At 29.2% G+C, this 15,539-nt stretch overlaps 1 protein-coding gene across 1 annotated transcript; it reads left to right on the top strand.

Moving 5' to 3' along the window:
• The first annotated feature begins 555 nt into the window (after window positions 1–555).
• Window positions 556–1,533, top strand: LOC124941529 (basic salivary proline-rich protein 1-like). Its single transcript, XM_047481870.1, has one exon. The coding sequence runs from the start codon at window positions 556–558 to the stop codon at window positions 1,531–1,533; it is 978 nt and encodes a 325-aa protein (XP_047337826.1).
• The last annotated feature ends 14,006 nt before the right edge of the window (window positions 1,534–15,539 follow it).

The raw sequence follows: 15,539 nt of genomic DNA, 5'->3' as shown, positions 1-15,539 counted from the left end.
AAATCATATCTTTAATGTTATTAAATAAATATTTAATTGTCGTTACTAGTCTTAATTTGTGTGATTGATTTTTATTAATTGGGATCAATTAAGAAACGTTTTGTGTTAAATATATATTTTTTTCAACCAATCTTTTATATATATATATATATATTTAAGCAATCTTATATTACCAACTAGAAGTTCTGCACATGAGAATAGTTGGATAAATATTAATATTTGTTATATTTAAATTATTATGTTAATTTAATCCTCCCTTTAAGTTAATGAATTAATTTACAACGTTTAAATTAAAATTTACATATAATTAATTATTCTTTAAATTGCGTTATTGATTTACACCAAATTTTTAATTACCTTAGTAATCTCTTAAATTATGGAATTAATTTATATTAATTGTGATCAATTAAAAAAATATATAAAAATATTTTTTTTTCAATCAATCTTATATTACCAAACTAGAAGTATATATATATATATATATATACTCATGATCAAATAAATAATTATATAAGTCTAAGGAATTGACTACCCATAACAAAAGAAATAAAAACAATGGCTCAAAAACTGTCAATGGTCATCATTTTAATGGTGTTGGCCTCGTGTCTGCTTCATGCAATAGATGCAGCCCGAGTCCTTGATCGTCATCATCATGATCACCATCCACGTCGTGGAATATTCAACCGAGGGATTGTCATTGTCAAATCAGTGAGCAAGTTTTCTGGGCCTAGCCCCCCGGGTCAAGGACATGAGCGCGCGAGCGACTTTTCTATGAAGGATTCTGGGCCAAGTCCTCCGGGTCAAGGACATGAGCGCGCGAGCGACTTTTCTATGAAGCATTCTGGGCCAAGCCCCCCGGGTCAAGGACATGAGCGCGCGAGCGACTTTTCTATGAAGCATTCTGGGCCAAGCCCACCGGGTCAAGGACATGAGCGCGCGAGCGACTTTTCTATGAAGCATTCAGGGCCAAGCCCACCGGGTCAAGGACATGAGTGCGCGAGCGACTTTTCTATGAAGGATTCAGGGCCAAGCCCACCGGGTCAAGGACATGAGCGCGCGAGCGACTTTTCCATGAAGGATTCTGGGCCAAGCCCACCGGGTCAAGGACATGAGCGCGTGATCGACTTTTCCATGAAGGATTCTGGGCCAAGCCCACCGGGTCAAGGACATGAGCGCGCGAGCGACTTTTCTATGAAGCATTCCGGGCCAAGCCCCCCGGGTCAAGGACATGAACGCGCGAACGACTTTTCTATGAAGCATTCTGGGCCAAGCCCCCCGGGTCAAGGACATGAGCGCGCGAGCGACTTTTCTTTTAAGCATTCCGGGTCAAGTCCCCCGGATCAAGGACATGAGCGCGCGAATGACTTTTCTATGAAGGATTCCGGGCCAAGCCCCCCAGGTCAAGGACATGAGAGTGTGAGTGACTTTTCTATGAAGGATTCTGGGCCAAGCCCCCCGGGTCAAGGGCATGAGCGCGCCATCGACTTTTCTATGAAGGATTCCGGGCCAAGCCCCCCAGGTCAAGGACATTAGTGGTCGTTAAAACTACCTAGTACCACTTCGCGCTTTAGGTAGTTTATTCTGGTTTCATTTAATTTGCAATCATCTTAAGTTAATTAAATTATATTAAAACCTATATATTTATATATTTAATAAGCTGTTTAATTGTTAGCAAATTATTATGCGTTTCAAAATTTTTTATATCTGGACTAATTTTTTATTAAAAAATTTATCCGGGCTAGTTTTATAGTTTGTTGTCACCGATGTTTTTTAGCGACAGAAAATAACCAATAACGACGGTAATTTACCGTCGTTATTGATAAAAACAGCCTACCCAGGCTACCGCCCGGGCTAGCTTGTACTTGGCTCCGCCCCTGACCGTAGCTAAAGGTGATGTCAGCCGATCCATATAAAGGAATTAGTGACAGGTGACAATGGTATTTCTGATTAATGTCGTTAAATTAGTCATGAAAATAGTATGTAGTTAACCTTATAAATGGATCCAAGATTATTATCGAACTCATGTGTGTAAAGACATACCTTTATATATAATGCACCATTGTGAGTCTTTCAAAATATATATTTTTAGAAAATAATAATATTAATAAATTCGAATATGTGAAAATATAGATTATAGAATAACTTAAATTTTTCATGACTAAGTTAATTTCTCATTTCACTTTTTAGTTTGGTATTATTTATATAGTTATTTTGTTTAGAATATATTAGTTACTTATCTATCATTTTTATAAATCAATTCATTAGAAAATAATCTTCAACATCATGTATATAGATTGTATTACTTTATAAACTAGCATTTAATCCGTGCATTTGCACAAGTAATAATATAAAAACCGTGAAAAAAATTACGGATAACATTTTTTATTTTATTTTTAACCGTTTTAAATTTAAAAACGGGTCAACCCACAATCCGACCCGAGTATCCAAATTAATCACAGCTCTCAACCCGGCAATCCGGACACTTTAAAAATTAAGCATCATTATATATATATATATTAGTTAGTTAAAAAGTTGAACTTATATTAATATTAAAACGTCCCGCGTTTATCAAATTTGGTGTTGAATTTAAAATATAAAGTTTTTGTAGCCTAGTTGGTTAAAGAGTTGTACTTGTTTTGTTAGGTTGCAAGTTCGAAACATACCTATAGCATTTTTAATTTTATTTTTAACCGTTTTAAATTTAAAAAAGGGTCAACCCACAATCCGACCCAAGTATCCAAATTAACCACAGCTCTCGACCCGGCAATCCGGACACTTTAAAAATTAAGCATCATTATATATATATAGATTAGTTAGTTAAAAAGTTGAACTTATATTAATATTAAAACATCTCGCGTTTATCAAATTTGGTGTTGAATTTAAAATATAAAGTCTTTGTAGCCTAGTTGATTAAAGAGTTGTACTTGTTTTGTTAGGTTGCAAGTTCGAAACATACCTCTAGCATTTTTAATTTTATTTTTAACCGTTTTAAATTTAAAAACGGGTCAACCCACAATCCGACCAAGTATCCAAATTAACCACAGCTCTCGACCCGGCAATCCGGACACTTTAAAAATTAAGCATCATTATATATATATAGATTACCGTTCAAAATTTTGATTCCATTTCAAGATTTTATGTGAAATAAAGTGCGAGGGGAGAAAAAAAAAGAAACAAATAAAATCACTCACACCAAATTAAAGTCTCTTACAACCTGAAACCCACAACATAAAAAAATCAAAGATCGATATAGGTGTGCTTATAATTTATTTATTTAATTATGACCTACAATTACGGTTCTTCGCTTACGGTGGGAATCGAAACCGTGATCTTTTAATCTCTTAAGTTGACTATTTTTATTGGAGAAATTTGATAAAATGGCCCTCATAATAGGCCTAATTCTAAAAAAGGTCCACGCTTGATAAACCTTGCAAAAAGGGTATTTTCGTCTTGTGAAATGTTGATCATGCCCCCGATAACATATTTATCACTGATGTGCGAACATTACATATGCGAGAATTATGTAATGCTCTCACATCATCATACGAGCATTACACGATTCTCGCATCTGTAATGTTCGCACATCATCATACGAGCATTACACTATTCTCGTACATCTGTAATGCTCGCACATCAGAGTATAAATAGATGATATTTGAGAAAACCGTAATGAAAGCATTGTATTTTCGGAAGGCACTAAATAAGCAGCAAGCAAATAGGCATCGAAGATGAAGGTCCGATCAGACGAACTAATCCTTACGGCGTTCTTCTATCAATTTTACCAGATTCGGTTTTCTCTGGTTGCTCTCTCATTCTGATTTTATTTCTGTTTCAGTTCAACATTGCAGATTCGACGACTGGATGCCAGAAGAAACTGGAAATTGATGATGACCAGAAGCTGTAAGTTATACATTTTTTCCTCTTCCTTTTCCGTTACCATGCATCTGATCAAAGATTGTTTATCAGTATGTATCATACTAATATGTATCCTACTAAGATAGTTTATAGCTAGATTAAATTTTGTATTTTGTTCAAAAAAACACATCAGATTCGGAGCAAGAGCTGCATTCCATTGATTCTGCCTCTCCGCAGGTTATATATTCACAAGTGCTCTCGCAAGATAACACCTTTTAGCAGCAGCGGCATTCTTGATTCATTAATTTCTGATACCATCTCTATCTCTTTATTTTTTTCTCTTCAAATTTCCTATCTGAGAACCAATTTTCTAAACATTTTTGAACAATCACGGCGGCTGATTGAACTTTTGTTTCCTATGCACTTAGTTGATCTTATTTTCTTTGATTGAACTCTTTGTTTTTTTTTTTGTATTTTCTCTTTGTTTGTGTGTCTAAGGTAATGATGAAATACCAATTCGCAAATTATGTTATCTAGAAGCTACTAGATACCTGTACCGATATTCAAAGGGAAATGTTGTTTAGCCGCATTCATAACCATGTGTGCGCACGGAAGAAGTACACTTATGAAAAACATATAGTCACTCGATTTGAACAGCTATATGGAGAAGGTGTGCTATTGCTTGCTCTTAAATGTTTTAACATATTTAAATGGTTTATGACAAATTAACGTAATGTATTGGTGGCACTTCTCTCACATTTTCATATTTCATTGAACAATCTTGCAGAATTGGCGCAGAAATTGATTTATGAAATGAACCCATCATCGCATTATCAAGGGAAGAAAGAAAATGCAGTTTTTGGAAGGTGAAGCGAATATATGTACTGTACATGTATTATGAGTATTATCATTATGTTGTCCTATAAAAAGTGTTTGTTTGTTTGTATACAAGGTTTGATTGTGGTGTGTTTGATAGTTAGTTATGGGTATCCACTCAATCAAACTCATGTTGTAAATTGATGGATTGTTGTATTTTGTTACCTCATGACATGGATTGATGGATTTTTCATATCAATATTTCATTAATTAATGCACTACATTAAATAATGCAAACAATGGTTAATGCTTCAAGCCTTTAGATATTATATACAAGCCTTTAGATATTATATACATTTAGATTTTATATAAAAGTGTTGACTGATCAGATTCACTTTTAAATATTATAAATATGGTGGTTTGGGTTGCTATAATTAACATTTTTTAAATTAAATGACTAATATTTATTCAAATAAACTAATTAGTGTAACCTATAAGTTTAAACTATTTTGACTAGAATTACTATGAACAATGATGAGTAAAAAATACATAATAAATTATTTGAAAACAAAGTATATAGATTCATTCCATTTGCCAAAGGGGTTTGTTCATTTCTCTAAATCAAATACATAATATAAATATATTCTTCTTTTGAGCTCATCCCCATTCAATTTCCTCACACGTTGAAATGGTGTTGTATGTTGTCAAGATCGAGCCCCTTCAACTTCACCACATACACAACATGTCCCTTCAATGTCCCTTCAATGTGTTTAGTTCTCAGAGTCTGCAATCAGTTACAAAAATATCATGTCATTGAAAATGTTGGATGCTTCTATCGTTTAAGATTCTTCTCTTCTCTTACCTACTGTGCAGTCATGAAAGCACCAAGCAACAACAATCCAGGGCGCTCCACAAACAAAATAAATAATACATGAGAAAAAGGGGAAAAAAGACTATTTATCAATTACTGGGAGTTTTATATTCATTTAAATATCTCCACACACTTTCTTCAACTTCCTCTCATGATTTTGCTCCTCTATGTTTCTTTCACATGCTAAAGATAGCCCCCAATATATTATCTTTATACAAAATATAATAACACCTGCTCATACCATCAAAACCACAATGTTAGGTTCAGATTGAGTCTTCCTCTGGCCTAATGTCTCATGTCTAACTCGTGACAGAAAGGAGATCTTTGAAGGATCGCCACCAAGCTCTTCATGAAGAACCAGTAGGTTTAAACCCTTGAGTAACCATAATGTTAGGTCCACACAAGGGGTTAGCACAAGCAACATAAACAGACCAGGAAAAGTCAGCTGTGAATTTCAATTCATCTTCAGTACTACATTGAACCCGTTCAAGAAAATTTGTCCATTCGTCTGCATATCAGGAGCACATTAAAAGTAGAGGTTAGAATCCAGAGAAATAAGAAAGTAACACAATATGTAATAGAAGACAACCAACCAGGAAAAATCTTCTGTAAGTAGAATAGTATTGGAACACGTCTTCATTTGGTTCTTCCAAATGATCAACGGAGAAAAGAACATCCTCTGTGAAGTATGGAGTGAGGACACTACAAAAGACACAGATAGCCACTAACTATTAATCAAGTAATATTTGCTGGGTATCCCTAACAATGAACATGAGACCAAGATCCAAAGGTTGCTAACAATGATAACTGCTAAAACCTGATAGTGATTTCACCACAAATAATCTAGTTTCAGTTTCAGACATTTCTAGGATGAAGAAAGAGTTCAATGTCCTAAAAAAGTTGTAAGCTACAAAAGCTAACTTCACTATCCCTAGCCTGCCTAATGTATGGCATTGATGTGAGAGGTTCTTTCAAATGGAAATATCTTTTGGGTAAAAGAAAACTATTATATTATATCCAGCAAAATTATAAAAGAATTGTTTATTCAACTACATTATCAAGTAGCATTCAACTTACAATTTTTTAGGTTACCCCAAAACTAAAGAATTCAAGATACTTTTGCATTAAGCATAACACTCTTGAACAGCTAAGAGCATATAATTGTCTTGATTCAATCTTTTTGTCAGTTGGTTATCTCTTGCATTATCACTATCTTTAGTCATGTCCAATGCTATAGGAAGCTACAAAAAGAATAAAATAGATATCCTTTCTCTCATATCAGGAAAATAAAAGATTAACAACATATATACATCAAACCTTGCTAGCAAGTAAAAAGGGTGGCCATAGGATGAGATCTAAATCACGATTAGCCGAGTGTGGAACAAGCAACAAGTTCAATTCACTAGAAACAAACAAAACAAAATAGAACAAAATTAGAAGTCAAAATGGAAAAAGAGGATACCAAGCTCAATTTTCAGTTACTTATTATTTATGAGATCTTCATCTTTGAACCCATTAATTATTTTGTTTCACAGTTGTGTAAATCTAGCAGCCTCTTTTGCTTGATTAAGATCATCTCCAACCCACCTGCAAACTCATCTCTATAATAGGTCTTAAACCACCTCCAACCGAAAAACTCATTTTCAAACTCATTTTGGTGTAAATGTCACATCAAACAGTAATCCTACTCCAACCGAAAAACCCATTCTCAAACCCAAAAGAATATTCTTATAATATTCTTTCTTACATCAACTTTTATAACTTTTTAATACCACTCATATCTTTTACAAACTTATAAATTACACCACAATATTATAATATCATCCAAATATTTTAAACTTAAATATAAATTAATTATAAAAATTTATTAAAATAATATATATAATATATATATATATATATTAAAATATTTTTTTTAATATTATTATAATTTTTTTTAATTATATTATAAATTTATGTTATATAAAAAATATTATATAAATTAAATTAATAATTATATAAATAAACTTAATATAAAATATAAGATAAAAATAAAATATAAATAAATAAAACATATAAATAAATAAAACATATAAACAAATTAAAATATAAATAAATTAAAATATAAATAAATTATATAAGTAAGTTTAATATATAAAATTAATTAAGTAAAAGTTAAAGGGCTAAAATGCAAAAAAAAAATATATGCGTTTGTGAATAGTAGCAACGCATATTTGGGTTTTTTGAAGAGGGAAAATGAGAAATCTCATTATGGGTTTGGTTTTGCAGTTCGGTTGGAGGAGAAAACTCATTTTGGGTATGCGTTTGCAGCACTATTGGAGATGCTCTTAGCCCTTCAACCCATCTGCAAACTCAACTGCATTTTAAGTTTTTTTTGTAAATTCTCTCTCCTCCAAACCCAAATTTGCAGGGACATTAGTCACATACTCAAAAGTTTTCAAAATTTTCATTTCAGTCCTTTTAGTTTGTTTTTAATTAATTTACATAACTTCTTTATATTTTATTTTGTTTACATATTTTATTTATTTATATAGTTTATTTATATTTTAATTTATTTATATGTTTAATTCATGATAATTTTAATTTGTTTATATGATTAATTTATATTTAAATTTGTTTATATTATATTTTATATTTTTTTTAAGTATTGTAAATTTATAATAATAAATAATATTGATAAAAAAATAATAAATAATAAAAACAATTTTAATAAAATAAAACACGTAGAAAAACCGAAAAAATACAACAATCCATTACATAACTAATAAATTGAAAAAGATATTCCGATTACATATAAAATACAAGATGGATAATAAAAATATAATTAATAATATGGTAAATTTGCACCACTTCCTCCAAGATCATTGAAATATTCTGAAAATGTGCCCATTGTGGATGGATTTGGTTGGCCTTGATCTTCAACTCTTTTTTGTAAAATACGTGCTTATTCAACTTTAATAAATGCTCGAACATTTGGATCTTTTATGGAACTCGAATCTTGCAATAAAATTTTGTTTTCTTCCTTAATCTCTTTTAGTGCATAGTTCTTATTCAATTGGTATTGAATTTGTTCATTTGACTTTTTAATTTCTTCAAGAAATTCTTTGTTTGTTTTTTTGCAGATTGTTTATGATCGATGATGTATTATCATCATTTTTCTTTTCAGTTTTGCTTTTTTCACCCCGATTGGTCTTTCTGAATTCTCTAAGTTTAGAGGAAATGAAGAAATACCAGGGGATGCTTTCCCGACGTTTTCAGGAGTTGGATTGTCGGACTCGGAAGAGGGATAACAAGATTGATTTCTTCTGCTACTTGTTGAAAAATCTTTAAATTTTTCGAAATTTTTAACGATGTCCACACGTGATCAAACTTCCAACCTTCTTTGTACTTTGAATCTTTTATGAATAATATTTTAGATTTGAGCATCTGTCGAGTTCAAATAATAAATTACTAACTTATTAGAAGAATACTATTGAAAATTAAATCAAGTAATGCCTTGATACTCACAATAGAAATGGTGATAAATGAAAACACTCGATTTTAAGATTTCATATCTCGGTATGTAAATATAAGAAATAAAGAATCTCACATAAAACTTCGCAATGCATTAATTGATCATTTGTGGGAGAAATACACTAATTCCGAGAATTGATAAATCGTCTATTTTATGTGTGGAAAGTATGTTTTAATAAGGTTTGTTTTATTGTATTTTTTTTGTTTGTGAAATGTAATTTGTGTTTATTTAATAATGTTTAATTTGTTTTATGCAGTTGTATAAATAATTGGTTTATAATTAGAATTTAAAAGTAATTAATAAGTTGTTGTAAAGTTATGGGTTCAATTTGTAATTTTAGATAAATATATAGATAATATTGAAAAATTAAAAATTATTATAAAAAGAATATTCTGAGAATATTCTGAGAATATTCTTTTGAGTTTGAGTTTGAGTTTTTGAGTTGGAGATAAATTACTGTTTGATGGGATGTTTACTGCATTTTGGGTTGAGAATATGTATTTAGGTTGGAGATGGCCTAAAAGGGACCTAAGATAGACATCCAATTTCAGGCAACAAAATAAAGATGCTAATAACATAATAATTATAAAAAGTCTATTACTGAACCTCATAAACTTTTCCAGTAAGTGTAACTTTCAATCCCTTCTTAGGCTGCTCAATCTTTTCTGTGGGAATCAAGCAAGCATTGATCGCACCATTGGAGTTATTATCCATCAATATAAACACACATTAGAGTTATTAAACATAAAGGACAGAAATAATAAGAACAATACACAACCCTAAACTGACCTGAATAATGGAACGACGAGACGATAATGAGTAGAACTGATGCAGGTTGAAACGGGACGGACGTGCGATGATGAGTAGAACTGATGCAGGTTGAAACAGGACGGACGGATGAAGTTTCTCAAAATGAGGGTCAAAATTAAAATTTATATACGCTTAAGTGCGAGCATTACAGATGTGCGAGAATCATGTAATGCTCGTATGATATGTGCGAGAATTACATGATTCTCGCATCTGTAATGCTCGTATGATGATGTGCGAGCATTACAATTCTCGCATTTACAATGTTCGTACATCAGCGTTGAATGTGTTATCGGGGGCAAAAATGACATTTCACAGGGCGAAAAGGTTTAACAAGCGTGGGCTTTTTTTAGAATTAGGGCTATTATGAAGGACATTTCATCCAATTTCCCTTTTATTGGACCATTGATGAGTATCGATATGCATATGCTTCCAATAAGAGTAAAAGAATGCATGTTATTGTTATGAAAACAGCTTAGATTAGTCATTTTTTAAACAGTCATAAAAATTCAAATCAATTATTTTATTTTTTTTATTTAACTACTGAACTAAACAAATCTTCAACCAATATGTTAAATAAGGTTTTACATAAAATGAAATTGGTTTGATTTGTGATTTTTGGAAGGAAACAGATAAAATCATGACTAATTTTACAATTAATATTTTAAAAAGAGAATCCACCTTAAATAAGGAGCACTCTTAACAAAATTCTAACACACAGTCCTTCAAAAAAAATTTATAAAGATTGTTCATGAATATTAAATTTTTGGATCAAACATGATTTAAAGCGTTAAAAAATATTCAATTTTATCATATCATAACCTTATACTTTCAATCTTAATTCAATACCATTTTATATTTATTTATTTTTTGGGGAAAAGTACAATTTTATACTTACTATGAATAGTTTTTAGATATGAGTCACATTGAAAACATTATATTAAATATGAACTATATATATATATATGCAATGACTTATTGTGTTATTCTCATAAAAAAAAAATAGTGTTCAAATTAAACACTTAAATCAATTAAAAATTAACAATCTTATTCCAATTAATATTTGTACGAATAATAATATAAAAATTAAAAAAAAAATTACGTTAAAAATGACTCTATAATTTAATTCAATATTTTGTTATCTAATTATTAAAAAATATGATAAAATTTATTTTTATCCACTCATTTTATTTAAAATTATTTTTTTATTTTTTAAGCTTATCTAAAATTATATAAATTGAAAACATCTATGTGAAAATAAAAATAGTTTCGATAAAACAAATCTTTAAACATTGAATTTTGGATCAAATTACCAATTAAATACAAAATTCTACTTGAGTCTAATATTACTTATTATTATATATTTATTTGATGTTTAGGTCGGAATAAATTTTTCATGTTTTTGACATATTTAACACGTTTTTCACACATTAAACACGTTTAACACGTTTTTCACACATTAAACACGTTTAACACGTTTTTAACACGTTTTTTACGCGTTTAACATATTTTAATATTTTGGCACGTTTAACACGTTTTTGGCACGTTTAACACGTTTTTGACATCGTTTAATACATTTTTGACACATTTAACACGTTTGACACGTTTAACATGATTTTCACGTTTTTAGCACGTTTTTGACATGTTTAACACGTATTTGGCACGTTTAACACGTTTAACACATTTTTGACACGTTTAACACGTTTTTGACACATTTAACACGTTTTTCACGTCCTTGACACGTTTAACATTTTTTTGACACATTTAACACGTTTTTCACGTCCTTGACACGTTTAACACGTTTTTGACACGTTTAACATAATTTTTATATTTTTAACACGTTTAACACGTTTTTTACATTACGACACAATTTGCACGTTTTGACACGTTTAACAAGTTTTTTACATATTTAACATGTTTTCGACATGTTTAACATGTTTTCACGTTTTTGACACATTTAACATGTTTTTGACACGTTTAACATAGTTTTATATTTTGGCACGTTTAACACGTTTTTGGCACGTTTAACATGTTTTGACACGTTTAACACGTTTTCACGTTCTTGACACGTTTAACACGTTTTTGACACGTTTAACACGTTTTTGACACGTTTAACATGATTTTCACGTTTTTAACACGTTTAACACGTTTTGGGCACGTTTAACATGTTTTTGACATGTTTAATACGTTTTTACACATTTAACACGTTTTTCACGTCTTTGACACGTTTAACACGTCCTTGACACGTTTAACACGTCCTTGACACGTTTAACACGTCCTTGACACGTTTAACACGTTTTTGACACGTTTTTTTTACATTTTGGCACATTTTGCACATTTTGACACGTTTAACAAGTTTTTCACATATTTAACATGTTTTTGATACGTTTAACACGTTTTCACGTTTTTGACACATTTAACATGTTTTTTTTTACGTTTTTGACACGTTTAACACGTTTTCACGTTTTTGACACATTTAACACATTTGTATACGTTTTTGACACGTTTACCACATTTTGACACGTTTAACACGTTTTTCATATTTTGACACGTTTAACAAGTTTGTCACATGTTTGGAATGTTTAACACGTTTTTGACACGTTTTCATATTTTTATATTTTGGCACATTTTGCACGTTTTGGCATGTTTAACAAGTTTTTCACATATTTAAAACATTTTTGACACGTTTTCACGTTTTTACACATTTAATACGTTTTTGATATGTTTAACACGTTTTCATGTTTTTTACACATTTAACACATTTTTTACATTTTTGACACGTTTACCTCATTTTTGACACGTTTAACAAGTTTTTCACATGTTTGGAACGTTTCACACATTTTTGACACGTTTTCATGTTTTTAACACATTTAAAACGTTTTTAACACATTAAACATATTTAACATGTTGTTGACACGTTTCACATGTTTTTTACGTTTTTGACACATTTGACACATTTTTAACACATTTAACGTTTTTAACACGTTTTGGCACGTTTAACAAGTTTTTCACTTATTTGGCACATTTAACACATTTTTGATATGTTTAACACGTTTTTACGTTTTTGACATGTTTAACACGTTTTAAACCTATCAAAACGTGTGAAAAAATGTTAAACATATTTAAAATGTTAAAAATGTGTTAAATGTGACAAAAACATAAAAAAAAAACGTGTGAAAACGTGTGAAAAACGTAAAAATAAGTTAAAATGTGTGGAAAAACGTGAAAACATGTGAAAAACGTGTGTAAAACGTGAAAAGTGTGTGAATAACATGAAAAACGTGAAAAACGTGTTAAACATGCCAAAACGTGAAAATATGTTAAATAGTAATAGTGAAATATTTTTCTGAATATTACTATATGAGATTAATCATAGTGAAATAATTAAAGAAAGATAAAATAATATAATACAACTTAAAATTAAATTATTGCCCAAAAATCAAATTGTCCAATACAACAAGATATAATATAATACATTACATTACAACATTAGAAACCACATATCAAAACATCCTCTTAAGTCCTATCTAAGAAGCTCCCTTAGAAACAAGGGTAAGATATATATATTATAAATAAAAATATATTTTTTTTATTATAATAATTTTATATAAATATATAAAAATATTATAAATATATGAAATAAATGAAAATTAATAAATAAAATAATTATAAAAATATTAAATATATGAAAAAAATAATAGAATAATTAGAAAATAATGAAATATACAAAAGAGAATAAATAAAAAATATTTAAAAACGATAAGAGAGAAAAATACTGAGATTATAATCATAAAAGTTGAGGAGGGAGGTAGAGAGAAAATTGAGTTTAAATTTTTTGCGTAAACTTATTACGCAACAACTTATTACGCAGACGCCACCCATAAACGGTTTATTAACGCCAAATCAAACGAGGCCTTAAATATAATAATAAAAATAATAATGTTAAAAATAATATAATTGCCTGGAGCACTGATCTGAGTCAGTAAATAATGTTTCGTCGTGACTCAACTGTTACATGCCTAACAAGAATATTAATAAATATAATCAATTAATTATATTTATTAAAGATTATGGCAGTTAGGTGGGACCCTCTCTATTTTCTCATCTCCCAAAGTTATCCCATTACTCTTTTATCAAAATATTATCACTGTTTCAATCCTTTTCAAATTCACTTTCGTTTTATTTTCTAACTCATAATAAAAGTGAACAAGATTCTGAAAAATGATAAAAATCTCATATTATGTAAAGGATTTTATTTTAATCTTTATAAAAATTATTTTTTAATTAATTATTTCTAATCAATTACATTATTTGTTTCATTAACCAAAATATTTAAATATTATATATTTAAAATTATTATTTTTTATTTTATTTTTATATATTAATATCTTTTAAGTATTTTTACTAAAAATAATCATTATCTTTTTAAAACCATCTTCCATTATTTAATTTTACTCTCTTAATTTAAAAAAATAAAAAATATAACCGAACAAGTCCATAATGAAAAATGAAATAAAATAAATTCTAATTTAGTAAGTAAATGAAAGTCAAAATATAATAATCTTCATCATTAAATTTTGGAAAACAGACCAGTAAAAAAAGTATATAAATAAAGTGATGATATGAACTTTGCCTGCCGCTTGTTGCGTCTGCAATTTATTTTCTACACTACTTAGTTAACTTCGATACAATCATTCGTTATTTTTATTCATTTTTTATATATATTAAATGTTGCTTTTGTCTGTACTATTATGTTTTAAAACTTCAAAGGAGTTTGATTTATTTGAAAAAAAGCTAAATTATTATAAAAGTTACAGTAAATATTAATATTGAGAAATGATTGAGAGAAAGATTTATAAAGGAAATGACGGTTCAATTTATTGGACGAAAAATAATAAAATTTCTCTTTTATCCTTCTCTTCAACTTCTTTTTTTTTTTTATTTGTTTTTTTGTTTTGTAACTAGTGATATTATTGATATATCATTCTTTTTCTCCATTCCTTCCCTTTTCGCTCCTATTAATATTTTATGTAATTTTATTATTCAAATTTTATTTTGTTTTTAAATAATTCAAGTAAACTTCAAATCTATGCATTAAAAAAAGCTCTTTTTTAAAGAGAGTGAAGGAGACTAGACGCCTATAGCTAGCCCTGCACCATAGCTCAATCCTTCAACCTACTTCATTTATGCAAAAGCTAAGGGTGTTGTTTGGTTTCTGTTATTTAATAAAAACTAGCCTTCTTTCGGTTTTTAGTAATTTAATTAACTGAAAAAAAACTTAAACATTATTTTCAGTCTCTAATTCATCAAATCATACTATTCATATCTTAAAATACTAAAATAATCATTATTTAAAATTATTAATTTTATTTTATTTATATATTAAATGTATGTTTATATATCAAACCATGTCCACTCCATCTCCAAATAAAACTGTGTGCTAATAAGTATACTATATTTTTTTTGGTATACATCTAAAAAATAAGTTTATATATATATTTAAAATAAATAGATTGAGAATGATTATAATTGTTAATTGATCAATGCAATTGTTAATTTTAGTTGATGCTTATCCATTTATTTGGAAAGGTTACATACATTACATTTAAAGAAAACCTCAAAATACATGCAATAAATAACATTTTAAGTAAAAATAGGTAAATTGTATTATTATAT

This window comes from Impatiens glandulifera, chromosome 6 (assembly GCF_907164915.1).
Source record: "Impatiens glandulifera chromosome 6, dImpGla2.1, whole genome shotgun sequence".
Classification (NCBI taxonomy): domain Eukaryota; kingdom Viridiplantae; phylum Streptophyta; class Magnoliopsida; order Ericales; family Balsaminaceae; genus Impatiens; species Impatiens glandulifera.
This window is presented reverse-complemented; position numbering and strand designations above follow the sequence as displayed.

Bases quoted from the DNA above. Each gene is read 5' to 3' on its own strand.
- LOC124941529 (XM_047481870.1), top strand. From the start codon at position 556: ATGGCTCAAAAACTGTCAATGGTCATCATTTTAATGGTGTTGGCCTCG.